Here is a 26,095-nt window from a genome sequence, read left to right on the forward strand (position 1 = left end):
GATTTAAACGGAATCTATAGGATGAAGCTTATTGAGACAGACTGCCTGTGCCTGCGTCATTGCTACACTCCACACTTTTTCCGTAAATAAAATATGGACAAAACTGCAACATGTGGAGACTGAAGAATTCATTAAAGACTTTTGGCAACAGCACCTTAAAAATATTTCAAAATAATTGTGTTTTATCACTTCTCCTGTGCCATTGCTTGTAACGAGGGTTTTTAAAAGACTAAATACAGCTCTCTGATTTCCATTTAATGGAAGAAGTAATAAAGTTTAATTGTATACTTGAGCACAGGGCGTCACTTCCAGTACATCTGATCAATAATTCATTGATTGCCTTTGGCTCAAAGTAATATTTGAAAGAAAATGTAGCCAGTGGGTGTTTATCTAACAGCAGCTACATCATCTCTATTAATTATACTTTCCCCGAATTTGGATCATTAGGCGACCAAAGTGACAGCAGATGGCGAGCAAACTGGACAGGATGCTGAGAGGACCAACACAAGAGCAAACTCCTTAGGAGAATTCATTAAGGAACTTGTCCGGGATGCAGAAGGTATGGCAAAAGCCACAATGTAATCATTATTTCTCCCAACAGAAAGGAAGAAAGAAAGAGAGAGAGAGAGAGAGAGAGGGAGGGAGGGAGGGAGGGAGGGAGGGAGGGAGAGAGAGAGAGAGAGAGAGAGAGAGAGAGAGAGAGAGAGAGAGAGAGAGAAGAAAGAAAGAAAGAAGGAAGGAAGGAAGGAAGGAAGGAAGGAAGGAAGGAAGGAAGGAAGGAAGGAAGGAAGGAAGGAAGGAAGGAAGGAAGGAAAGAAAAGAAAGAAAAGAAAGAAAAGAAAGAAAAGAAAGAAAGAAAAGGGATTACACAGGACTAGAATTTCTCTAGTAAGAGATGTCATTTCTAAATTTGAGAGTTGCACTTTAAAAAGTATGCTGGTCAAGTTATTCAAGGGCATTATCTGCTGAGAACCTACAACCCTGAGTGTTAAAGTAGTGACAAGCGCCCATAAATTAGTAACTATGAGTGCAGATAGCAGTAAATTGGAGGCACTCCTTTAGGAGTGCTTCCAATTTTAAGGAATGGCTATTGTGATTAAATAGCTAATGGGCAACTTATGCCTTGCTGTTGTTTGTATTCAGATCTAGTTAAAAGATGTTTAATTTTTTAAAGCTAATTTTATCAGTCTGCTCGGTACATTAAAGCAGCACTTTAGTTTCTCAGAATGCCTTTTAAAACACTTGGTGCTGGTTTTCAGTGACATCTGTTGCCTGGGATTTGGATATGCTGCCTTCCCAGAAGCTTTACTGCATTTAGTCCACGGTTCTCTGGGAGTCAGTTCTTGGCATCTGCCAATCTCACTGAGCATCAGAGTTGAAGCCATCTTTGGGCAAAAGCCCATATTGAGAAACGCTTAAAGAAAAGAGGTAATAGAAAAAGAAAGAAAGAAAGAAAGAAGCCCACTAGTTTTTAAATATCAATTAATATATAATAAGCATGCACTCATGTTTAGAAAGTAAGAAAAGGGTTTGGGTTTTTTTGTTTGTTTTTTGGTTTTAAAAATGAAAACATTTTTATTGCTCTACAGTGATATGCATTTTATGTACTTTGCTTTGTAAGATAGCCAAATAAATCAGGACATGAGATAAGCCTTCAAGGCAGATCCTGACAGGTAATTCTTAGGAATCACTGGCCAACAAGAGACAGAAAGTCCCAAAGATTCCCCGCTGCAAGAAGCAACAGAGTTTTAATCTGAAGCATAATCTGAGGCAAAACATGTCAGGATCTGAAACAGAAATTCTTCGTACTAGAAAACTCTCAGTTAACCCCTGTGGTTAATCCTCTGCCTGATGAAGTTTTTATACTTCTTGTTTTATTTTTCATTAATGGTACTTGAAGTATCCACTTCCTCCCAACAAAATATTTATAAATCCCATTGCAAGTAGAACAATTTCTCTGTGCCTGGGTCCCTGTAGGCACTTGTTAATACTCCAGGAACTTTCCTTTTCCTTCCACCTCAATCTCTAACACTCCACACCCAGAAGCGTATCCTAGGAACTTTTTTTTATCATTCCAATCCAACATTGGTACATAAAAATGAATGTTACTACATGTTTTCAGTAGACTCCAGCATCCGCACCAATGACTTGACCTTGTGCCCTCCACCTCCCAGTGTGTGCACTGCACAAAGGCCACCAGCAGGGGGCAGAGTGGAAATGATATTTAACCCAGGCTCTTTTTACCATCCACAACCCATCCGTCAGAGAAATGGGTTAAGTGTCATTAAAGGTGTTTCCCATTCCCTAGATTGGGCCTCAGTCAGACGGCCTGGTTGTGCCTGTCCAAATGGGGCCCCTTTCTCTAATTCACACGAAGTGCCCTGTGGGATAGCTGTGATCCTGTTCCTGAGGAATACCTGAATACTACTCTCTCTTCCAGCAGGTACTAACATAAACGATTACAAAAACATAACCACAGCCCTTCCTAAAAGAGCTTTGGCAGAATTAATCCAACTGTGAAAATTTCATGAAAATTTACATTTGAGCATGCCAGAGTTAAACTAAATCCTGTCTGAGATGTGTCTGTGCTACAAGTCTTGGTAGTTTAGGTGATTTTTTAAAAAAGAAAAAACTCATCAAAAGCTTTAAGTAAGTAATACAACATACCCACACCCTTTTTTTCTCTTAAAATGACAATAAGTGGAGTAATCATCAGTACTTTTAGGTTTTATTAGTGGCAGTAAATGGCTGTTGGAACAGTGAATGCTTCAGTCTGGCATTATCTTTTCAGTTTTATTTTAAATGGAACACCTTACTCACCCTGTCTTCTACCATAAGTCGTGGTCTCTTCCCAGATAACCATCATCTATTAATCTAAGGCATTCTTATCTCAGTATAATTTTTAAGGTGTACTACGCCATGACTTCTGATTAGATCGTGAATGAACTGTTCCACACACTATTAGAATTAATGAGTGGACATATATAAACCCATTAGTGTTATGTCCTGACATATAATGAGACTTAATAAATGCTAGAGACCTTTCTTTTCTGTTTCTCAGAACACAGTAGTATTTGCCATTTATGATAAATTTACCCATCAGAGAATATTTTTTTCAGGTTCATTATGAAAAATAGCTTTGCTTCTCCTGAAGAATTATTTTATTTGTATGTTACATATGCTGTATAACTCTTAAGTATCTTAAGTACCTCATTTTTGTCCCCAGCTATGCCTTGGCTACTAAGATGCTTAGTGCTAGACTTCAGATTTACTGCACTGAATATTATGGTTTGCCTTTTTGTCCATTAGTATTTCTCCTGATTTACATTAATTTTGAAATCTTTACCATCTTCTTTTAAATTAATTTTATCTTGTTTTAAAGAAATTTTAAAGCTACTTTAAATTCCCTTTGAAATAAGGTAGAAATAAATAAGTAAATTTAAAAGATATATTTGTTATAATTATTTTTCAGTACCTTAAAAACATACTGAAGCTGTAATATATAACTTTGAGTAAGAGACAAACACATTCATCTTTAGTTTAAAAGTACTCAGAGAGATTCCAACTTCCAGAGATAGAAGCAGTGGAGCAATCGGGCCTCTTCTATTAAAATACATTTCTTAATACAGCATTGTTTTTCTGAAGCAGTTTTGGGCTACCCTAATAACTTTTTCTAGTTGCTTACATATTGCTTTAGTTCAAAAGAAATGATGCATCCCAAAAGGTACAGCCATATTTCCCTTTTTCTCTCTCTGATATAATTCTTTTTCCACCAAATTCTTCTCTGCAGAAATTTAGCTTTGAGAATGGGCCACAAGAGAAAGAGGAAGCTGTATCTCACATTTCTTCCTTCCTCAAAACCACCCAAGCCCAAGACCTAAATTCAATTAATTATTTTTTTTAATCTCTATCGAAAACTCCTTTATATATTAATTTAATAAGGGGAAAACAAACAGCTTTGGCATGTTGTGAAGTGGGGTTTATGCCTTTCATTTAAAAAAAAAAAAAAGTGGATGCAAGTGAAATCAATGGTTACCTAGATGCTGCATTTGGTTAAAGTCAACTGCACAGACAGGCATGCACTCAAACCAAAGGAAGGGGCTGTATTATAGGAACAGCCAAATTTGCTCTTGTGTTTCTTGAAGCCTAACGAGTAGAAGCCTTCTTAGATTTAATTATCTTCATTCTAGCATGGTTCCCACCTAGTCTCCTGGACCAAAGAGCTTTCAAATCAGTCCAAGGTCAAACATGACACAGACTAGGTGATATACTGCTAACAGTAGGGGTGGAATCTTGAGATGGTTCTTTGGCTTATACCAAGGTATGAGTGTGAGCCAGTTGGCCAACAAAGAGCCATCCTCACAACCTTCTAAGAATTCAGCACCTGAGCAATAATTTCTACCGGGGGGCTAGGAATGACCATATTTGTTCTTTAAAACGCCTGATTCAAATTATTCTGCCAGTTAAACTGTGGCTATTTCAGGAATAAGGGATTGACTGCAGCAACTATCTAATCAAAGACATGTATCATGAAAATAGATTTAGAAAGGTGCATTTTGGAAAGGGTAGAATCAGAGGTAGAAACTCAATTCCTTCTACTAGTCCAGTGATTCTCATACTCGAGCATGTGTCCAAAACTCCTAGAGGACTTGGGGAAACATAGATTGCTGGTCCCTACCCCTGGAATTTTTAACTCAGTTGGTCTGGGGTGGGACCTGAGACTCTGCATTTCTAATAAGCTTCTAGCTGATGTTGGTGCTGCTCTTTTGGGGACCACATTTCAGAACCACATTTTAGAACCACAGGATATACCCACCATGTGACACTCACCGTGGCTGCTTAGTCTGATGAGGTCCACCTCTTTCAAGAGCTCTGCCTCTACTATCCTTGGAACAGCTTTTACCAATGCCAATCAGAAAAGTTTCTCTAAGGATAGAAATGAATTTCAGGGTTCTTTGTGTCTTAAAGAAGTCTTAGGATACAGCTTTGAATAGTAGAAAATGCCTCTTGGCCAACCCAGAGCCCTCATTCTAGGGATTTTCATAGTTAATATTATAGAAGTTACGGCTTGACAGACAAAAGAGTTCAAAAAAAGAATCTCCTTTCAACTTGCTAAATTAACCTTCCATAGAACACACTTCAGGAAAAGTTGCTCTAAAACTAATGGTAGAACTGCAAGAATGTTTCAGTTCACCAGTTTTTCAAATTTTTATTTGACATAGAATTCGTTTTTCAAATGAAATTTTTCCCAGAATACCAACCTATAAAGGAAAGTCTTGGCAGAATAGACATCATTTGTGGACTACCTGAAGTACCTGGAGAATCCTAAATTTCCAAAGAGCACAATTTGAAACCCCATTTAATGCATAATAAACACAGACTGTTACGATGGTTGTTATTGCTGGAAGGTATCTGTGAGGCCTAATCTATAACTCTTGTCCCTAGACCAGTGCTCCTTTCCTCACTCTTTCAAAAATGTGAACACAGAGCTATGTTGAAAGGCAGGTTCATTTGTAGATATCTCATCACCGATAGCATTTCTGTACTCAGTATTATAAAATAACTGGGTATGATTGCATCTTACCAGCAATGTAGACCTTATGTTTTCGGCCTCCAAGTGTTACACTCCATGTCTCATTTTTCACCCCTTACCTGAAAAGGATTTGAGCCACTTCTTTTTTCTGTATTTCTTCCTTTTGAGGTTAAAAAAAATAACCTGCTTTAATTACCATGCGCCCCAAAAGAAGCATATTATGGAGAAATTTGCCCCATTTCCCTGTTTGTTAAGGATTGTTGTATTAGCTGCCTCTGTTTCGCAGCAGGAACACCATGCAGACCACATTTCATTCACTTTTCATTTGGAGATGGTGGGGAAGAGCAGATGTTGAGTGGCATTGTTTGCATGTGGCATTTTTGTTTACTAATTTGCAAAATTTGTTTTACCCCCTGCAGCTGTAAATGAAAAAGCTATAAAACTAAATGAAACTCTAGGAATTCAAGACAAGGCCTTTGAGAGAAATTTGCAAGAGCTTCAGAAAGAGATTGATCAGATGATGGGGGAATTAAGGAGGAAAAATCTAGATGCACAGAAAGAAGTTGTGGAAGATGAGTTGGTGTGAGTAGACCCTCCACCATGTTTTCATTGGATAAACTGAACTTTCCAAGTTGTTTAAAGTTTTCTAAACTTTCCATCACGTATGTGAGTATAAGATACTTTGCTTGCTACTTAGGTTTTATTTACCTAGTTATAATTTATCTTGCTCTAAAATGGATTAAAAATATGTTCTTGCCTATATATAAATAATCAAGTAATTGATCTTTTCTGGTGCTGTCCTTTCTATAATTAGGCTTCTGGGCTTGCTTTATTAATTGCCTGTATTTGGAACTTTTAAACTATCAATATTTTTTTGTTTCGTTTTGATGAAAATGCTTTTGAATAAATAAAGCTATTAATTTTGCATGCCATCTTAGATGTCTTGTCATCTCACAGAATGCTAAATAAGAGTCATCAAATAATAAATGCTTAATACCTTGAAATCAGGGCTAGGAATTTGAGGTTGGGAGTAATAGCAATAGTGACTTTATTGATGCTAATTAACTCATGTCACCACACACTCAATATAAAAAAAATACAATTTTACATCCATAGCTAACTTCAAAGCGATGGGGTTAATAATACTTAAATAATGTATACTAAACTAACAACATCAGCAACATCTGAGAACTTGCTAGAAAAACAAATTATCAAACCCCACCCCAAAACTACTGAATCAGAAGCTTTGGGGATGGAGCCCAGCAATGTTTTGACAAACATTTCAGAACTACTGTTTTTCAAGCACTTAGCTTAAGGACTCAGATATTGTCACTTTAGGAAAACTATAAAGTTAAACCCCAGAAACTCCGAGATTACTCAGAAGAAAAAGAAAAGTAAATGAAAATCATGACTTTATATTAGCGTGTCAATAACATAGAGTTCCATTCACAGTTTCTAACCAAACATCAGTATATTCATACCTTACATTCAAAGTAACAGAGGAAATGTCTCATTATGTTGAATCAGGTAGCATGAGGGGGCATGTGAAGTAAATCATAAAACTCATTGCATCAGTCAAATTATGAGAATGAGGTCCTTTCCAATTAAAATTTTATGTTACTAACAAATTAAATGTGTGGATTTGGAGGCGTTAATCTTCATTGTAAATGGTAGTGTCACTTTTCAGGTATCGGTTTTCAACTTGGTTTAGCATGCAGTCAGTCTTCGTCAAATATTGTCTCTTTTTCCGTTCTCGCAATGCTAGCGTGTCTGTAACAGTGTAGAAGCAGGAAGCCCTGCGGAGGTGGCGGGCTCACTGTGTGTTGGGCGGGTGCTTGCAGGGCTGCGGAAGGCCTGCTGAAGAAGGTGCGGAGGGTGTTCGGGGAGCCCCGGGGGAGGAACGAAGGCCTGGAGAATGAGCTCCGCGGGAAACTCACCCACCACAAAGACCAGCTTGACGACGCTCGGGGCCTGCTGAGAGAAGCCATGAACAAAGTCAGAGAAGCTAATCGCTTGTCTTCAGCCAACCAGGAGAACATGACTGCCCTGGAGGTGAGTCTCGGGCTCTCAGCTGGGTGTGGGCTGCGGGGGGGCGTTGGACGTGGCTGGTCGAGTTGATGCACATTCAGAGGTCAGAAATGACAGCTCGGAAGGGAGACTTCCGAGAAGCAGGGCGGGGAATGAGCTTCCTCCTTTTTAAGTCAACGATCATTGCCCATAAAAGCAAATAAAATGTAAAAACTTAAGCTATTGAAGATTTTTCAAAAACAGCGAGGTACAGTGGAAGGAGCTGTTCACTGGGAGTCAAGGACCTTGGTCCAAATGGCAACTGTGCCACTAACTGGAAGCACAAGCTTGGCCAAGTCAATTAAGCCTCTAAACAACAGTCCCCGCCTGCATGAGTGCGTTGGACTAGAGCAAACCCCCGTTATCTTCAAGTACTAAGAGCACAATTTTACACCCCAACCTACCCCACACCTCGGTTTAGACAGCGGATGGCCCTAAACCACGCAAGTGACAAGTATTTTCTCATGGGATTTGGGCGCGTGCAGAACAGCTCACTGGGAGGCCAGCACTTTGGAAGATTTTGATTTTCTCTTTTCAATGTGTTCTATGCAAGTGATATTTTAAAAATAACTAACATGAACAGCTCAAGTGTGAGTTCTTTTTCCTTCCTTTTTCTCACAGACTAGAGGCACTTTTCTTCTCCAGAAATGATGGGCAGCCTCTGCCCTTCTCAGGGTGCCAATGAGCTGGAACTAAACAGGCTCCTCCACCTCTTTGCCTCTTGGTTGCTCTGTCTCCCCAACTCTCCCTCTCTCCCCCTCTCTCACCCTCTCTCCCCCTCTCTCCCCCTCTCTCACCCTCTCTCCCCCTCTCTCCCCCTCTCTCCCCCTCTCTCCCCCTCTCTCCCCCTCTCTCCCCCTCTCTCCCCCTCTCTCCCCCTCTCTCACCCTCTCTCCCCCTCTCTCCCCCTCTCTCACCCTGTCTCCCCCTCTCTCCCCCTCTCTCACCCTCTCTCCCCCTCTCTCACCCTCTCTCCCCCTCTCTCTCCCTCCCTCTCCCCCTCTCTCCCTCCCTCTCCCCCTCTCTCCCCCTCCCTCTCTTAGTAAACATGACAAATTGATCGCTTGTCCCAAGAGTAAATTTAGCACATAAAATGGCACAAACCTGTATTTGGTATTTAAAAAGGAACAACTTTCTCCCCAGAGACAGACTTACCTTTGCTGTTTTCAAAGTATTTCACCCCCAACAGATATGAAAACCGCAGCAGAGCTATATATCTTCTAAAACATAATCCCACCTTCAACTCTACCCCAACATGCCCTGGCATATTTATGGAATGCCACTTGAATAAAATGAATCTGGATTTTTTTTATCTACTCATTTCTGTCCGTTTTTCTTTGGATTAAGAGAAGTATGAATTCAATTTTTAAAAGCCCCCCCCCCCCCCCCACACACACACTGTCTCCTGGACTTAGCCTTGTCATTTTGATAGAAGCTTGAAGAAGCTCGCTTTTTCCTTAACTGACGTATCTAATTCGAACCAATTCGGAGTCTACTGACATGCTGGCAGCATTAAAGAAAAAGCACTGTCTCGTGAGGCAGGATGCGGGGCCGTCGCGGGAGCAGAGGCCTCAGCACGATTCCTCCCGCGGGGTCACACACCTCGGGCGTGGCTTACTCGGAGGTTCACCACTTCATTTTATGGCAACAGTTTAAGAAATTAAAATTACCTGTGTGGAAAGTATAATAAGCGTCTGGGAAGTATTTCAAGAAGAGTTACAGTGGCACAGTAAATGGTGCTTTTAGCTATTCCTTCCTTTTAGTGATGTTTAAAACTAGGAGCCATCATCCTTGCCCACCCCCCCGGAGATGCCTGGAGCTTATATAGTCAGTACCGTAGTTCTGAGCGGTCCTTTTCATATTTCCATTTTATATGCCATGCTTAAGTACAGGCTTGTTTAAAACTTACCGGAGTAAATAGATAAACTGATTAAATTAGCAAGAGGAAGGCACAGCTTATTTAAGGTTGTTTGCCAAGGCTGATTAAAGTTGATTACAAAGGCTGGCTCTAGAATGGCTAGAAAGGAATGACCTGGAGAGTATGTTAGACCAGTTCCTTGGACTCTCACTCAGACCCAATTGGCTGGTCTAGGGTGTGGCCCAGGGTCCATGTTCTAAAACTTTCCCTGGTTTATCTGATGTGCATATAGGTGTGAGAACAACCTATACATTATATCCATTTGATGGAATAATGAGCTTTCTTAAAAAATAAATAACTATTGTATCTGTGCCCACTAAGAAGGTGATATAAGACCCAACTCAAATGGGATTTTTTTGTTTATTTTTAAAAAGGTAAGCATGTAACTTTTATCATTAAAAACATTTGTGAAGCCCCTACTAAGTTCAGGAGATATGCTAAACACAAAAATTGATAATGTCAAGTACTGGCCCTCATCCTGTGGTCCTGGGAACAGTATCATCAGCATCTACCAGAAACTTGTTCAAAATGCAAATTCTCAGCCCTCGCCCAAAACAGTCAACTGAGAAACTGAGTAGGGCCCAGCAACTGGTGTTTTTAAATCCCTTCAGTTATTCAGATGCAGCCTTAAGTTTGAGAACCATTGATATTTAGAATAAAACACCATCTCTAATGACTTTAGGTGACATATTTATTAGGAGGTACACACAAGTAAACCATTCTGTTCACTAAACTAATTATGGAGGCAAGAAAAGGAAGGACATCTCCATTAGCCTGGGTTTAGGATGGGCTTCATAGAGGACCTGACGTGTGTGCTAAGTTAAAATAAAAGGGGAAGAACATTCCAGAAATAGGGGGGAACCATTTGCCAAAGCACAGGAAAAGAAAAAAAGGGGTAAAACATTTTGGGAAAATTCAGTGGTTTGACAGGACTAGAATGAAGATTGCATGGAAAGGAGCGAGGGAAGAGAAAACCAGCAAAGACAGAGCCAGACCTTGAGTTAATAGAGAATTGCATTCTGAGACTCAGCCAAGGAATTTGGTTTTTATCCTGAAAGCTATTGGATGCAATGGAAATACTGGAGTCATGGATTAAAATTACATTTTGGGGATTTTTTGCGTGGTTCATGTAAACTGGAGAATTGGTTTTGTATTGGAAAATAGTGTGGTATAAGGCTGGGAAAATAAGCTGGGGTAGTATTTAAAGTCTGTCAGACATCTACCACGGTTGGTAACCAGGGTGTTTGAGGTTGAACAGGAATGATTCCTGGTCTCATAAAACTTACAGTCTCCTAAAAATTCAGTAACTTTATCCTTTTACTACATGTAATCCTGTGATTAATAGGGGCTGGGAGAATCCGTAAAAGATTCGCAGAAATGATGGCATCATAGCAGAAATTGAGAGAAGATGATAGAAATGATGGAACAGCTTGGGCCCAGACACAGAGCTCTGAAACTTTCGGAGCTTAGGAATTGTCAAATAGAGCAGTAAAGCTCATTCATAAGCTACATAAAAGCCTGTAAGAGAAGGTGGCTCTGGAAAGAGTATTTGGGGCCGGATCATAGAAGGCTTTGAATGCAGCCTGCTGGAAGCTGACCAGGTTAGAAGGGTATTTCCAGCAATGGAGAGAAGTCAGAGAGAAGGTGACCAATTCTGCTCATTACACAAAGGAGCACATTGTTACAACCTTGTAAAAGGAAGGATTGCTGAGAAAGTGAAGAGTGAGTTGCTACATAAACGATTGAATGGAAGGTAGCTTTTGCAGGTTTTTAATCTACCCCAAGCATGCATTGCCCACCCCCTTCCACACACACACACACAAAAGGTGTTAAACTTACTGAGCTCGGGATGAATTAAGATCTAATTAGAAGTTAAAAGTAGAACTATAATCAACTTTGGTATTCAAACAGAATCCCCTAATTATGCTTATGGCAGACTTTTAGAGAATAATTTGGGGCCTCCTTTTTGTTCCTCAAAACTCCTTTCTTCCTTAGGAATTTTATATCCTACATCATTCTCTATTCATTCCCTCTCTTTATTTACTTTTATGTCACCCATCATGGCTTAAAAATATACATTAATTTTCTCATTTATTCTCTCCCTCTCCCAGACAAGCCATGAGGAAGGAACATATCTCGTCCACTCTATCCCCTTGGCCTATAACAGTGTCTACAATAACTTTTTTTTTTCAATTAATAAAGTGCCACAAAACAAACACAAAAACATGTTATAGATATACTTTTATTAATATTTAGAAGCTCCAAATCTCCATTTTTTTCCTTGTCGCAAAGCTAGATTCTATCAGTGTCTAATCTGAAAGTTAGCCACCTCTGAAATCTCCTGAATCTCCAGATCATCACTTCTGCTTTAGTATGAGAAAGAACACATTTTGATCCTGCATAACAATTGATTCTCTAAAGTGACTCACATAGAGCTTTTATAAAGATTCTGACTCACTTCTTAGTTGAAACCAAAATGTGTGCAGCTTTTCACCTAATGTACACGTGGAAATATTCTCTGTTTCATTGATACAGCATTTTAAATTACCTTGATTCATTAGTATAAATAAGCCGTGTTGAAAACCGTTCTCGAATATCTGTGCATGGCATGACTTTAAATCAGTTCATGCAGAAGCTAAGGGCTATAATGACTAGTTCCGTAAGAGAACGTCAGGCTCTTGCAGGGTAAAATACGAGTAATCAGGAGCCTCAGGACTGCCCCTGTACTTGTAGGCCCTGAAGGGGGACTGACGCATTGAAATGTCCTCTGCATTAGCCGGTGACGGGAGTAGCTGATGAGCCAAGTGTCACCAGTTCAAGTTTCAGGAATTGATTTCTAATTTTATTTATTCATTTAAACATACTTATTGAGGAAACTCTTCTAAGTATTGGAAATACAATGCTATATAAGACTATTTTCATGGAATTTATATTATAGCGATGGAGATAGTCACTAAACGCAATAAACAAATAGTGTATCAGATGGCCATAAACTCTGGAGCATGGGCTAATGCAAGAATAAGTGATATGTTCAGTGACATTGCACGATGCATTCAATATGTTATCCCCCATCAGCTACGTACAGTTCAGCAGGCTGTGGGGTTTTATTAGTCCCTATACACACATGAGAATTGTGATGAATTGGTGTCCCTGATTTTCATTAAATGGCATGTGCAATTAAGAGGATTCAATCTATACAAAAAATTAAATAATATTACCTGTGTTAAATGGCGTATGGCCACCCAATAGAATATAACTCATGTAAATGAGTGCTAAGAAGAACAAAATAAAGTAACATAATAGTCAACAATTACATCGTGTTTACTATACACCAGGCAGTGTTCTAAGCTAGTTCTCGAATTTTACTGTGTATATTACCTGGAGTTCTTGTCAAATGTAGATTCTGAGTTAGTAGTTCCCAAAAGGCATTGAGATTGAACCTTTCTAACATGCTGCCGGGTGCTGCTGATGCTGTGGTCAACTGGGCCACACTTTGAGTAGGAAGGGACTAGCATTTCACAGGAGGCTAGATAGCTTGTGACAGTGGGCCAGGCTTGGAGCCCAGCCAGGCAGTCTGTTGCCTGAATCTGACTCATAATCATTGTCCTCTAGCATCTAGAGAATACTTAGGACAAAAATGAGTGCTGTTTTAGATAAGCGATCAGAGAAGTGACCATCAGCCGGAAATGAAGAAGGAAGCCAAAGAACTGGCGGCGCCTGGCAGCACACTGAAGTGGTTGGCGAAGAGCTAGGGAGGGAAGGGTGTGAAATTAGTGCTCTCCCAGTGCAAGTAGGAAATGCGATTTCTGTCATAGGAGAGTCGGTGCTTTCACAGCTCAAGACCAACTGTATCATTAGGTAGACCAGGGTTCAGATCTTAACTACATTGTACTAACCGTGTGACCTTGGGTAAATCACATAGCTGTTCAAGTTTCCACTCTTTTATTATTCTTTAATTTGTTTTTATAGTTAAATGTATTGGGGTGACATTGGTTAATAAAATTCTATAGGCTTCAAGCGTACAGTTCTAAGGGATATCATCTATATATTGCATTGTGTTTACCACCCAAAGTTAAATATTCTTCTGATCTGACCCCCTTCACTTCTCCCCCACCCCCTATTCTCTCTGGGTCTATGAGTTTTTGCTCTTTGTTTTTCTTGTTCCTATTCTTTTAAAAGGTGATAAACACAGTTGTTGTAGAATTAAATGAGAAAAGCTTATAAACTACTTGGCACATATTGAGATTGAAATGAATATATAAAGTAGCATTATTATTTATGTAAAAAACATGAATGGCAGAGGCTTAAAATTATTATTGATGCAGTTAAAGCCACAGGTAAAAAGATGATTGCAAGAATATAAATTAGTCAGAAGTAAAAAGAAAAAAATAGGCAAAGTTATGCTCCAAATTAAGAAATAGCACTGTTTCTCTCTCAATTATATTACTCTTCTAGGTTCAGAATGAGTTTCATGTAGTGTTGAGACAAGCTATCAGTTTCAAAGAAAATTTAGAGTCTGTTCTCTTCTTATGGGAGTCTCCGTTAAGTTTATACTCTGATGTGATAGTTCCTCTCTCTTTTTTTTTTGAAAAGTACTTCTCCTATATTCCCTTTAAAATCCAATTTCTTTCCATTTTTACAGAACTCCCATAGAATAAACCTGCTTATGTGTATGCTCACAATATACTCATTGGGACATAGATTCCAGAATTCAACATCCAGTTCCAATGTAATTCATTGTACTACCACATGTTCAGTAATACATATTCAGCACTTACATTTTAGTTTAAAAATGGATGTTCATCCTGCTTTAAAAATCATTTTTAATTCCTCAGCTACCATCACATAACTTTTCTTCTCTTGGATGACTTTCTCACAACGGGACGAAGAAAGTACCTGTACAGGCATTTAAATAAAACGATTCTCGGAGGATTGGCTGAGTAGTTTATATTAGTCTCATCTAGCCTCATTGTCAACGTGACATACCTTGCTTGCAACACCTTTGTTCAGACAGCTCGGGGAAGTCAGCTATATGGAGCTGGAGAGGGTTTTACCTAAAAACATTTTCATGTTTTGTTCACGCTGTACTACAGGAAAAGAAAGAGGCTATTGAAAATGGCAAACGACAAACTGAGAACACTTTAAAAGAAGGCAATGACATACTTGATGAAGCCAATCGTCTTGCAGATGGAATCAACTCAGTCATAGACGTGAGTATTTGATAAAACCCAAAGTAAGAAGAAAGTGGTAATGACAGATAGGAATCCATGAGAAATCTCAGTAATAGAAGCAAGTGCTAATGTTTTTATTGTTTTCTGTGGGTGCATAATTGTTTCTATTGTGACTGTGCTCTCCTATTAGCAACAATTAGAGCTTCATATTGTTTTCCCAATAGGTATGAATGACTGTGAGGGCACTCACCCACTCCCACAAACCTGATTTTTCTTTCACACTGAACTTCATTACTTGTTGCTAGAACAGCATTTACAATCGGCTTCAATATTCATATAACATTAGTAAAAAAAGAAGTGTAAATCTGCAAACAGAGTTTTAACATCCTGTCTAATCCAGTAGACACTGTGATATATGGTGATAGAAACCGAAATGGTCTTAAAGATCCTAATGAGGATCATTTATGCATTTATACCTGTGAAGTAACATTTTATAAAAAGATAGTTAGGTTCTTCTCAATGTAAATTGGCTTCCAATATTTCCTAATCTCTTTCATTAAATAAAAGCTTTTATTCTCTATTTTCTTTTTGCTATGTTAGTATATTTGAAGTTTCATATAACACTAAGGATGTATAATTATATCTCAGAGAGTAATTCGTACATGAGAGAAGGCTTGAATTCACTTACTTAAAACACCCTCTTTTCTCTACATAACAGTATGTTAAAGACATTCAAACTAAATTACCTCCCATGTCTGAAGAGCTGAAAGATAAAATAGATGACCTCTCCCAAGAAATGAAAGATAGGAAGCTTGCTGAGAAGGTGTTCCAGGCTGAGAACCATGCAGCTCAGCTGAACAACTCATCGGCTGTCCTTGACGGGTATGTCATCTGTTGTTGACATGTCTATGTATCTTGACACTTGTCCAAAAGTTTTGACTAACAGAAGTGGTAGAGAATTGCTTTCAAATCTTGATTTCTGTAATTATGAACATACGAGATACGTGGCCTTTTTGTGTAAGAGCCTAATTAGGATGCTCTGGGCAGAGCTCTACTGGAGCAGCATCAAAAGTCCAAGTTAAAAGTGGATTCAAATATGGCTTGAACATAGCCCTAGGCTATGCTTAGAAGAAATGGCTTTTGTTCTTCATTAGAGAGCACAGCGGTTGCCTTATTAGCATTTTAAATAACAATGTATAAACACACATTCTGCTTCACATTTCAGTTTTATATTTTTAATGGAATTCAAACTACATATTGTTAAAAGGGTTGCTTTTGAAAATGTGGCCTCATACGTGGTCTTTAAATCTTTCTTTTCAGACTCCAGGGAGATACTATCTATTCCTCTGTGAAATAACAGCTCACTATAGCTGGGATTTTTATATGGGTCAGAGGAGGGAGGACAAGTGGTGAGGTGTGTTTGACTAATGAACAAACAGCCTTCTAGGTAAAAATGCTTCCCTGCAATTATATAGGTGCCATTAGCCCCAAGAATCATTTTCCCAAACAAATCTGTATTTAATATATGATATGTGTAAGATTCTGTTCCAATAAGGAATACTCATTGATACGAAGGAAAATATAAATGTTTGAAGGCCCAGGGCATGATTCATGCACAGTTCATTTCATAACAAACTTTTGCCAATTTAGCATTAAGGTCAGTAGGTAGAACAGTAAGCCTGAAGTCAGCAGATGCTGGCTCCAAGTCCTTAATTGGCAACATATTGGACAAGCTATTTAAACTTCTGAGATTCATATATTTTCACCTGGGAAATATATCTACCCTAGAGAGATTTTGTGAAATTCATTCCAGTAGTGTGGTGCAAACACTCCGAAATGTGTAGCGTGCTTCACAAATGCTGTAAAGCATCATTTCGTTCCACACACTTGCATAATGCACATGGTTACAGACACTGTGGGGGATTCTATGGGTATTTAATATGTTGATAATATTTCTTAGTTGAATTATTAGGAAGATGAGTTTAAATTGAAAACTACACCATAATAGAGCAAGTAGATAGCCCAGTATGATTTGGAATTACCATAATTATATCGGCCATGGTTATTTGGAAGCCACATTTTTTATAAGTTGGATGTTCTTTATTTGACTATCAACGGCTCATGTTCTTTTTTTGGGTAATCCCAACAGAATCCTTGATGAGGCTAAAAACATCTCCTTCAATGCCACTGCAGCCTTCAAAGCTTACAGCAATATCAAGGACTATATTGATGAAGCTGACAAAATTGCCAAAGGAGCCAAAGGTGTTGCACATGAAGCTACAAAACTGGTAAGAAACAGATAATATTATGTACTGAGAATAGAGGTCCATCTGTTTGAATAAGTACCTAAATTTCTCAAATTTAAAGGCATCCTGGAAAATCTTAGTCAAATGTAATCTTTGTTTTAAATTATTTTCAAAGGCTCCTTTTATATTTTATCCAAAACAAAGTCCCAGTTTATTATAATCATAGCAGAACTCTTCTGTCACCCACTGCTTAACTACTGATAAAGGTCTTGAAATTACCACAGATGCCAAGCAACTCTGTGCCACTCAATCACAGAGGAGAGTCAAATGTAAGATGTTGGACAGCAAAATTTATCACTGTTATTCCAAATGTCATCAGTAAGAAATTGCTTTGAAAATTAACATTGCTTATAGTCATACACAAATTGGTTATATGTAAAGTGTGACTATAAAGTGCATCCGTTACAAAACACATCATATCATGTGCTTCTAAACTATTTATACTGTTTTTATCCACTGAAACCTTTGCCTTCAAAGCAACCTTTGGCTTCTGTTATTGTTTAAAATAAACTTGGAACTAATATTTTAGAGTTTTGGGGTTCCAAGGATAGCACATTATCTGAATATGTTCAGTAGTACAAATCCACCCCTTACATGTAGCAACATTTTGTAAATAAGTTATGTGATAAACCATGGAACTACTGCTTTAGGTTAAAAGAAACAAACATTTCATAGAAAGCATATGGTGAGTTAAAATGTGCAGGACCATTATTTACTCTTTGGCTTCACATAAAATCTCCCCACTACATCAAAATTTCAGGGGGGAAAAACCAAAAACCTCAATTCAGCATTTGACTGTAAATGAAATATGCATAAATAATTGGTGTTAAAGAAATAGATCAGTATTTTTTTTGCTTTGATATTGGGCACAAATGCTTTCTTGCATCTCAGGGATATTAGAGATATTCACCACAATCTTAGAGGGTTTATTTTGCGGTCTTAATGAAAACATCATATTCCATCAGCAATTATTACTGTTTGGTTTTCTTTGGAATGAGGTCCACTAATAGCATTAAATTCTGTTTATTTCTTTTTCAAAGCAGTGATACAATTATTGCAGAAACTTACCTATGTTTAGTAATCACTTTAAAATGAACCCATCTTAAAAATCTAAACTAAGTTCTTTATCCATCTTCTCATTGATAATTCTCTATTTTAAAGACCCTAATTTCTAAGATCACCATTTTCATCTGACCTGCATTTTACTGGATGACCATTTTCAGCACCAAACACAGTTCCTAGCAAATAGCAGGCACTTATGAATGAATGATGAAACTATGAATGAGTGAATGTCATTCTAATTGGCATTTTTCATGCCTTTCACTTTCATCTAATTTAATGTTCAGCCTTCAAGCACATCAGAGGATATCTTACCCTCATCTTTGACAGTTAGGGTGCTAATAAAAGGTGCTTATGAACTACTTATTGATAAATATGAGATAATAAGCATACCCACATTTTCAATTTCTCTTTAGAATTTTTAACCACATAGTTAATGTACTTGATGTGTAAATAGCATTATGAAATGCAATGCACAGGGGAACCAGAGATGAATGGAATTCTAACCTGCTGTCAAACCGGCGATAATCATTTGTGTTTGTTATCTGTCATGCTAATAAAAATAATGCTTTCCAACTTTCACCTACATAATTATTTTTTTTCATTCTATCTTTGAATAATCAGAGCTTACTCTGGTGCTTGAGATAGCTATAAACTTTTGTTGGGGAAATTAATCAATTCATTCATCTGTTAATCAATGACATGATGATTTAACAAACAGTAGGAAGAACAAATATTTAACAAACAGTAGGAAGAACAAAAATAAGATGTATTAAAAGCCAGTTAGGTGCCAAGCCTTCTGTTCAATCTTTATAGGCATGTTTTCCTGTATCTTTCCTTCCCTAATAATGCTTTCTATTATCTCACATTTTGTACAAATGATTATTAACTAATAAAAACACATAACAATCTACATATAATAATACTCTATTATGTGTGATATAATAAAAGTTTCTATCCAATTTATATATATAATGTATATATTACATATATACATACAAAGAGAACTTATAAAAATAGAATCTCTAAAAAGAAGAAACAATGTCTTGCAGCTCTAAAAATCTCATTTGTATTTCACATGGGCTCTAGGCACAGCTCAGAAACTCAGACGTGATGCTTATGAATATGTATGAGGCATAATTAGCTTGGAAGATGCTCCTTCATCACCTGTTCTGATATTGTTGATGTGCTGCGGTGCCTTCCTAAGCATTGTTGGAAAAGGAACTCTCCAAATTCCAACGAGTCGAAACAGTCTGTTCATGCGTAACGTGCTAGTGTTTTCCATGCTGCTGCTACTGTACGGAAGGCTTGCCTTTTAAACCCGGATTGCGGGTATGCTGCTCCTCACTGAGAGCAGTATGCCGTCAGCTCTTTAATATTTCAAGTGCTTCTCAAAACATTGAAACCTGTCTTATTCCTGCACTTCCCGTGAACCCAAACGTCTTGCTTCCACTTCCCCTGCCTGAGGTTACAACTCTCTTTTTTCTGGCCTACACCAGTGATATTCAGCGTTTTTCCTCTCATGGAAACATAAGCTAATTAATACAATTCTGTGACACACCAAAAAAAATATATTTTTTGCCGATCTGACAGAAAAATAGGTATGATTTTCGCTCATTCACACTGGATGGCCGTTGTTGTGTTGGTGGTTGCCACTTTTTTTTTTTTTTTTTTTTTTTTTTACAATCTCAGGGAAAAGATGATAGTACCGCTGACTAAACAGTCAGTTATTGCATGTTTTAAAAATTCTTGCGGCACACCAGTTGAAATCGCTGGCCTATACTATTAAAATAGCCAACTGATGTCCCTTGTACCTCGCACACAGCTGCCCAGTTCATGGCCCTGGGCTGAGGCCCTGATCACGCACCGCTCCTCAGAAACTCTCGGTGGCTCAGCATTGCTTTCTGCCCAGTTTCCTCGGTCTGGCATTTAAACTTTCCTGAAATTGACCCTAATCTATCTAACAGCCTTAGCTCTTCACCCTGCGCTAAGAAACTCTACAGTCCTTTGCAACTGAAATACTTGTCTTCCATCCAGACATCAAAATTCCCTGCCCCCTGTCTTTCCTGACCTTGTCGCTACTGTCTCCTTACGTCTGAGCAATGAGTGGTTGACTAAGGATCCGGGAAGAAATCACTGGCTTCCTGAAAAGCAAGAAAGACAAGATACCCAGAAGCAAAAGGCAGGCGGTATTCATAGATGCCCGAAGACGGGAAATTAGCAGCAGGAAGGCCTGTCAGCTGATGGATCTCGGTCCGAGCTCAGCCATGTTGCTGGGTGAGGGTGCAGGGGTCCAATGGAAGATCACTAAGCTGATAATCACCCAGTCAGACTCATCAGAAACATTCAGAAAAGTCAACAGTATCTAAGATCAGGAATAAAAAGGGTGAAATCACTACTTCTGCAGACGGTAAAAGTTAATAAGAAAATATTATAAACAATGTGATGCCAAAAATTCAACAATTTGAATGAAATGGACAAATTCTCTGAAAATCACAAATTATCAAAAACTCACTCACAAATAACTAACTTGAATAGCCCTATATTCCTTAAATAATTTAATTTGTTCTTAAAAACCTTCTCTTTCTCACACACACACACACACACACACACATTCAGTTCCAGGTGACTTCACTGTTAAATTCCAACAAATATTTCAGGAAGAAATAATAATAATTTCTTCAGAGAATTAAAGAGGAGGAAATGCCTCACCTCATTCTATGAGGCCAGCTACTTTGATACAAATCAGACAAAAATATTACAAAAAATGAGATTTATAGACCCATATTCCATATGAACATAGATAAAAAAATTCTTGACAATGTTAAATCCAACCACTTATTAAGACAAGCTACAAACTAAGGGAATATATTTGCAAATTATATATCTGATAAAGAATTTGTATCTAGATTATGCATAAATATCTTTCAAAACTCAGTAAGAACAAATAATCCAATAAAAAATTAGACAAAAGATTTAAACAGACAACTCACCAAAGAAAATGGCAAATAAGCACATGAAAATATGCTCAACATTATTAGTCAAGGAAAATGCAAATAAAAACCAAAATGATGTACACACTTATTAGAATGTCTAAAATATAAAAACATTGACTATATGAAGTATTGGCGAGGATACTGCTAGAAGGAATTTGGAAAACAGGTTAGTAGTTTCTTCAAAACTTAAACACACACCTTCCATATCATCTGGCCCATCCACTTCTAGTATGCACTCCGAGAGAAATGAAGGCACATGGTCATACAGAGACTTGTACACAAAGGACTGTAGCAACTCTATTTAGAATAGTCAAAGCTAGAAATAATCCAGATGTCCATCGACAGGTGAATGAATAAATAGATTGGGGCATATCTATACAAATAAAAAAGGAACCTCATTTCTTTGAGGGGGGAGCAGGGTTACAAGGGCCTTTTTTATTGTAAAGAAGACACAACATAAAACTTACCATCTTAACCATTTTTAAGTGTACACTACAGTACTGTTAAGTATATGACAGATTTCTATACTCTCACCTTGCAAAACTGAAACTCACCCACTGAAGAACAACTCCCCATTTTCCCTTCCTACCAGCAAAAGAGATCACACACACACACACACAAAACACATGGATAAATCAGATACACACAACATGGGTAAATGTCAAAATAATTACCCTGTACACTGACTGAAAGAAGCCAGACCAAAAAAAAGAGTACATACTGGGTGATTCCATTTATGTAAAGTACTATAAATTGCTAACTGATAGTGATGAAAAACAGATCAGTGTTTGTGTGGGGATGAGGGAAAGACAAGGAGGGGTGGAAGGAAGGGATTAGAAAGAAGTGATGGAAAATTTCTCTACCTTGATTGCGGTGATGGTTTCATGTTCTGTCAAAATTTATAAAATTATCATTGTAAATATGTGAAGTTTATGTGTCAGTAAAACGGTTGAAAATGTTAAAAAGCAGATAAAAAATGGATATCGGTCATCATGGTCCTTCGACAATTCCCACAGCTCAGAACTGAGCCTCTGTGTTGTCTGGCCCCTCTCCCTCTTTGCTCTCTCACCTCATTGCATTAACTTTCTAATGCACAGAAAATCAACTCTCTCTCCCTCCTTTTCCTCTGTGCCTCACTTTGCATAACCAAGATCAGATTTAAAATTTTGGTTGTTAGATGCTTGCCAGATTATTTCTGTGGAAAGGCATTCGTGCCTCACGGCTATAAGGAAAGCCTCCGCGCGCTCTCTAGCCCGATCTAGTGTTATGAATGACCCATATGACCTTGATGACTCAGGATCATCATGACAATATTAATTATTTCACTATGATTGTGTTGGCATCTACGGAAACCTACTGGGTTCCTATCCAAATTGACTCCAACTCCTGAGCTTCAAAAACTCTTCTCTCTACTTGTTACTTTTCCCTCGTCAGATTGTCAGCTGTCACTTCTGCTGTTTTCAAGCACCTGTTAGGAGAACCTTTGTCTTTCTGTTTTTGTAATTTCCTTTTTCTAACCTGTTTTGGTTCAGAAAACTTGTAACCAAGGAAGTGAGAATGGTACATAAATCTGAAACAAATATAGAACCTGAGTAGGTAATTGAGGCTTATATTTTTTAAGTAAGGTACATTGGATTCATGCCATTTATATTGATACTTCTACTTTTTGTTTTTTTTCAAGCCAATGATACTTATGTGATGTTATTGTATCTAATTCCCAAGAAAAATATAGGATTAAAAATTTCTATGTTTTCAGTTGGAGAAACTTTATTTTCCATAGAATAATTTGCCAGGGTAGTCAGGCCTTTTTCCAAATGCTAGGTATATACACACAATGTCCCTTTTTATTTCTCTAGATGTTTCCAATATGTTCACTTGTAGATATCATAGCATTATATTATCATTCGGTCCTGTGAGGAATAGGTTATTTAAATGAAAGCTGTTGGTATAACACCTTAAAATAAATTTTACTGCAACAGTATAAAGTTGTATGATCTTTCCTAGTTTAATGCTCAAATAATGTGACTGATAAAGAAAAAGTTATTAAGTCATTGCAAATGTCTTTGAAGCGTGCGATGTCCAGAAATCTGAATTCAGATTTATAACTTCAGCAATAAGTGTCTAGCATTCTCTAGCTCTTCCTGTACCCTGCAATATTTTTCCAATTTAAAATTAACATAAGATCTTATTTGATTTATCTCGGTGTAATGTATTATATAATGATTGCTGAGGAGCATGCACTGTTAAAATGGACAAAGAGACGTTCAAGTTCAACGATTCTTTTCCCGTATCATTCTGTTATCTTTGCGTCACCTCTTTCACCTAAGCCTCAATAAATGCACTTTGCTAGGAGATTATTGTGGCTCAGAGGCTGTCATTTGGAAGGTTTCATTTTGCAGTAGTACTTTGAGATGCATTTAGAAAAGGAGCGGTGTTCTTTCTCATTTCAACACCTGAGGGATAGGAAATGCTCTCCCACTTACCACACGAAAGTGAAAGGTGCTTAGGGATAGTCAGTGGGTGTGTTTAGTGGTTAATTTGCTTGACGGCTCTTCAGTCCTTGGTGGTACCGACCAGCTCTGTCCTTGCAACATAGCCAGCCTCATGCTTTCAGCTCCTTCTTTATCTCTTCCTTTCCATAATACTTTGCTATCCTGGTTTCTCGATGTCCTCTCTGGAATCTCAGTCACCTTGCCAGCCCCACTTTCTATACCTGTCCCTTAAATTTTAGGAATCCTAAGGGTTCTTTTCTCGGCCTTCCCTTCTCCCAATAAAGTCAACTGACTGATTACCAATACGTGCTGTTAATTTATTGTTCTAAATCTGTAGCCCAGAATGCTTTCCTGAAAGTAAACTGTGTAACAACTACCTGCTAGATATCTCTACTCCATAATTCTATGTTTTTTTATGTGACACCTCTTTTTCTGTCTACAGGCAACTGGTCCTCAGGGCTCATTAAAGGAAGGTGCCAAAGGCTCTCTTCAGAAAAGCTTCGGGATTCTTAATGAAGCCAAGAAATTAGCAAATACTGTAAAAGGTTAGTGACCCCTTTTTATTATTTTCTGGTCAATTGTAGTTGCAGTTGATAAGACATTTTATCACATGATTGGAAAATATAATTGTTTCAGCATGATTTTTATGATTATTTTTATTATCTGGGTCTAATGCAAGTAAACTTTCTCACCAGTTTTACATTATCTTGTCTTTACTCTCATTTTGCATTGGGTAATATTTCATCATTTGAAGCCTAATTTTTATAGCATCATTTCACTTACATCTAAAGTTTGGTAACTTTTAAATGAAAATCTGATAAAATTTTAACCACACAAAACCCCACTTTCTTCTGCCTTCAGAGTGATAATCACAAAGGAATGAATCAGGCAGATAGAGCACAAATGTCCTCGTGAAACTTTCAATTTTGTTAGCAGGTCATATTTGTGACACGTTTTCACACCTTTTAATACATTCTTATTATGTATTTTATTTCGAATTCAAGGATCAAAATGTATAAAATATCTACCCTGATATATTATGGGTTTTACATTAAAAACGTATTATTCAATATAGCTGCTCTCTAAATAAGCTATTATATTTATTATTTCATTCAAAAATCTTTTGTTTCTCATTGAATTGGCTTCTCCTTCTCTCTTCAGTCTCACTTTACCGTTTTCTGGCTTGTATCCATGCCCCAACCTTACTGAGATATTCATGGTCCCTCCAACATGTGCTATCGTTTCAAGCCTCTGCTTCACACCATTAGCCCTTCCCTTAGGAATGCCTCATCATCTCTCTTCCTATTTCATCTAACTACTTTCTACCAGGCCTTCAAGATTTAGCTCAAATGTTATCTTCTCTGGGAAACCCAACACCCCACCTGAATTATATGCCCCTTCTCTGTGCGTACCTTTTCCACAGACGTTTCAAACCACTGCAGCCAGGCGCTTCAATGTCATCTTCTTGAGGACATGCACAAGATTTGTTTTCGAACTTTGTATTTCAGACGTATAATATCGCACTTACTGCTCAAATCAGGAAATAAGCAAATTTTTCAAATCAAGGAATGGTGTCTGTCTTTACTAACCTTAGAAAGAGAAAATGCTTTATAATCATTTATATTTGTCATGCTTTAAACTAATAGTCCACCGTCTCCAATAGAAGCTGCTATGGAATTACACATTTGGTCTCCCGTATCGATGGCACCTTGATAGTAAAATGCTTTGGACTGTGTATCACAGGTGAAATAAGACTCCCTATATCCATAGTTCTGTGTACTTATTATACCTGAAGAGTGACTATAAAGAGTCAAGACCCGTTTTCTGTTGGACAGGTTGATCTCATTAATTGTGGTTTTCCTCCAATACCCTTGCTGGAGCTGTAATTAGGGTGAGGGGAGTGAGGGGAGTGGTCAAGTGCAGGGTCCTGTTTTTACTTCAAATGTTAATGTTTTGTTCATTATTGATATTTTAAAAATTAATTTGATTTTTTAAATATTGTATCAAAATAGCTTTAATTTGATTACTGAGTTTTTTGGTGCCCTTTTAAATTTCACACCTGACGTTAATGCCTCAATCACCTCAACCTACTCCCAGCCCTGCCCTCGCCTCTATTTCCCTACAAACACTGGCATTATAAAAATTAAAAAAAGAATTGCATTTTTAGGGATTTTTTTCCCCAAGGGAAAAAGAGATCTAAGGGTAAGCATTGTAGAACAGGTTAGGAGACACAAATGTTCATTAGTTTAAATGTCTTCTTTTGTACTCCAGGTAGTACATTATTTAAAGTAATGAAACCCACAAACTACTCAAGTAATAATTCCTCCAGAAATCCAAGCCAAGGCCCTGACGGAGATGGGAGTGTTTTCTTGCTACATTATGACAATCCTCTGATTTGTGGCCAATTATACAAGTTATAAAATGGCTGTTAATCAGGGAAATGCCATATATTACCACCAGGAACTGCTGAAAGAGGCCCTACAGAGCAAAACTCTTGACAGCAGCTATTAAAATAGAGATTTAGTCATTTCTCTCTCTATGGTGCCTGGAGTT

At 37.8% G+C, this 26,095-nt stretch overlaps 1 protein-coding gene across 1 annotated transcript in view; it reads left to right on the forward strand.

The window, feature by feature from the left end:
• LAMA2 (laminin subunit alpha 2) overlaps positions 1-26,095 on the forward strand; it is a 458,292-nt gene that overhangs the window by 362,248 nt on the left and 69,949 nt on the right. The window contains exons 37-43 of the mRNA XM_087817608.1: positions 448-559; positions 5,953-6,115; positions 7,375-7,585; positions 14,612-14,728; positions 15,408-15,571; positions 16,839-16,977; positions 23,985-24,087. Coding sequence (XP_087673734.1) covers positions 448-559; positions 5,953-6,115; positions 7,375-7,585; positions 14,612-14,728; positions 15,408-15,571; positions 16,839-16,977; positions 23,985-24,087 — 1,009 coding nt within the window. The remainder of the gene's footprint in view (positions 1-447; positions 560-5,952; positions 6,116-7,374; positions 7,586-14,611; positions 14,729-15,407; positions 15,572-16,838; positions 16,978-23,984; positions 24,088-26,095) is intronic.

This window comes from Miniopterus natalensis, chromosome 5 (genome assembly GCF_054644295.1).
Source record: "Miniopterus natalensis isolate mMinNat1 chromosome 5, mMinNat1.hap1, whole genome shotgun sequence".
NCBI lineage: Eukaryota > Metazoa > Chordata > Mammalia > Chiroptera > Miniopteridae > Miniopterus > Miniopterus natalensis.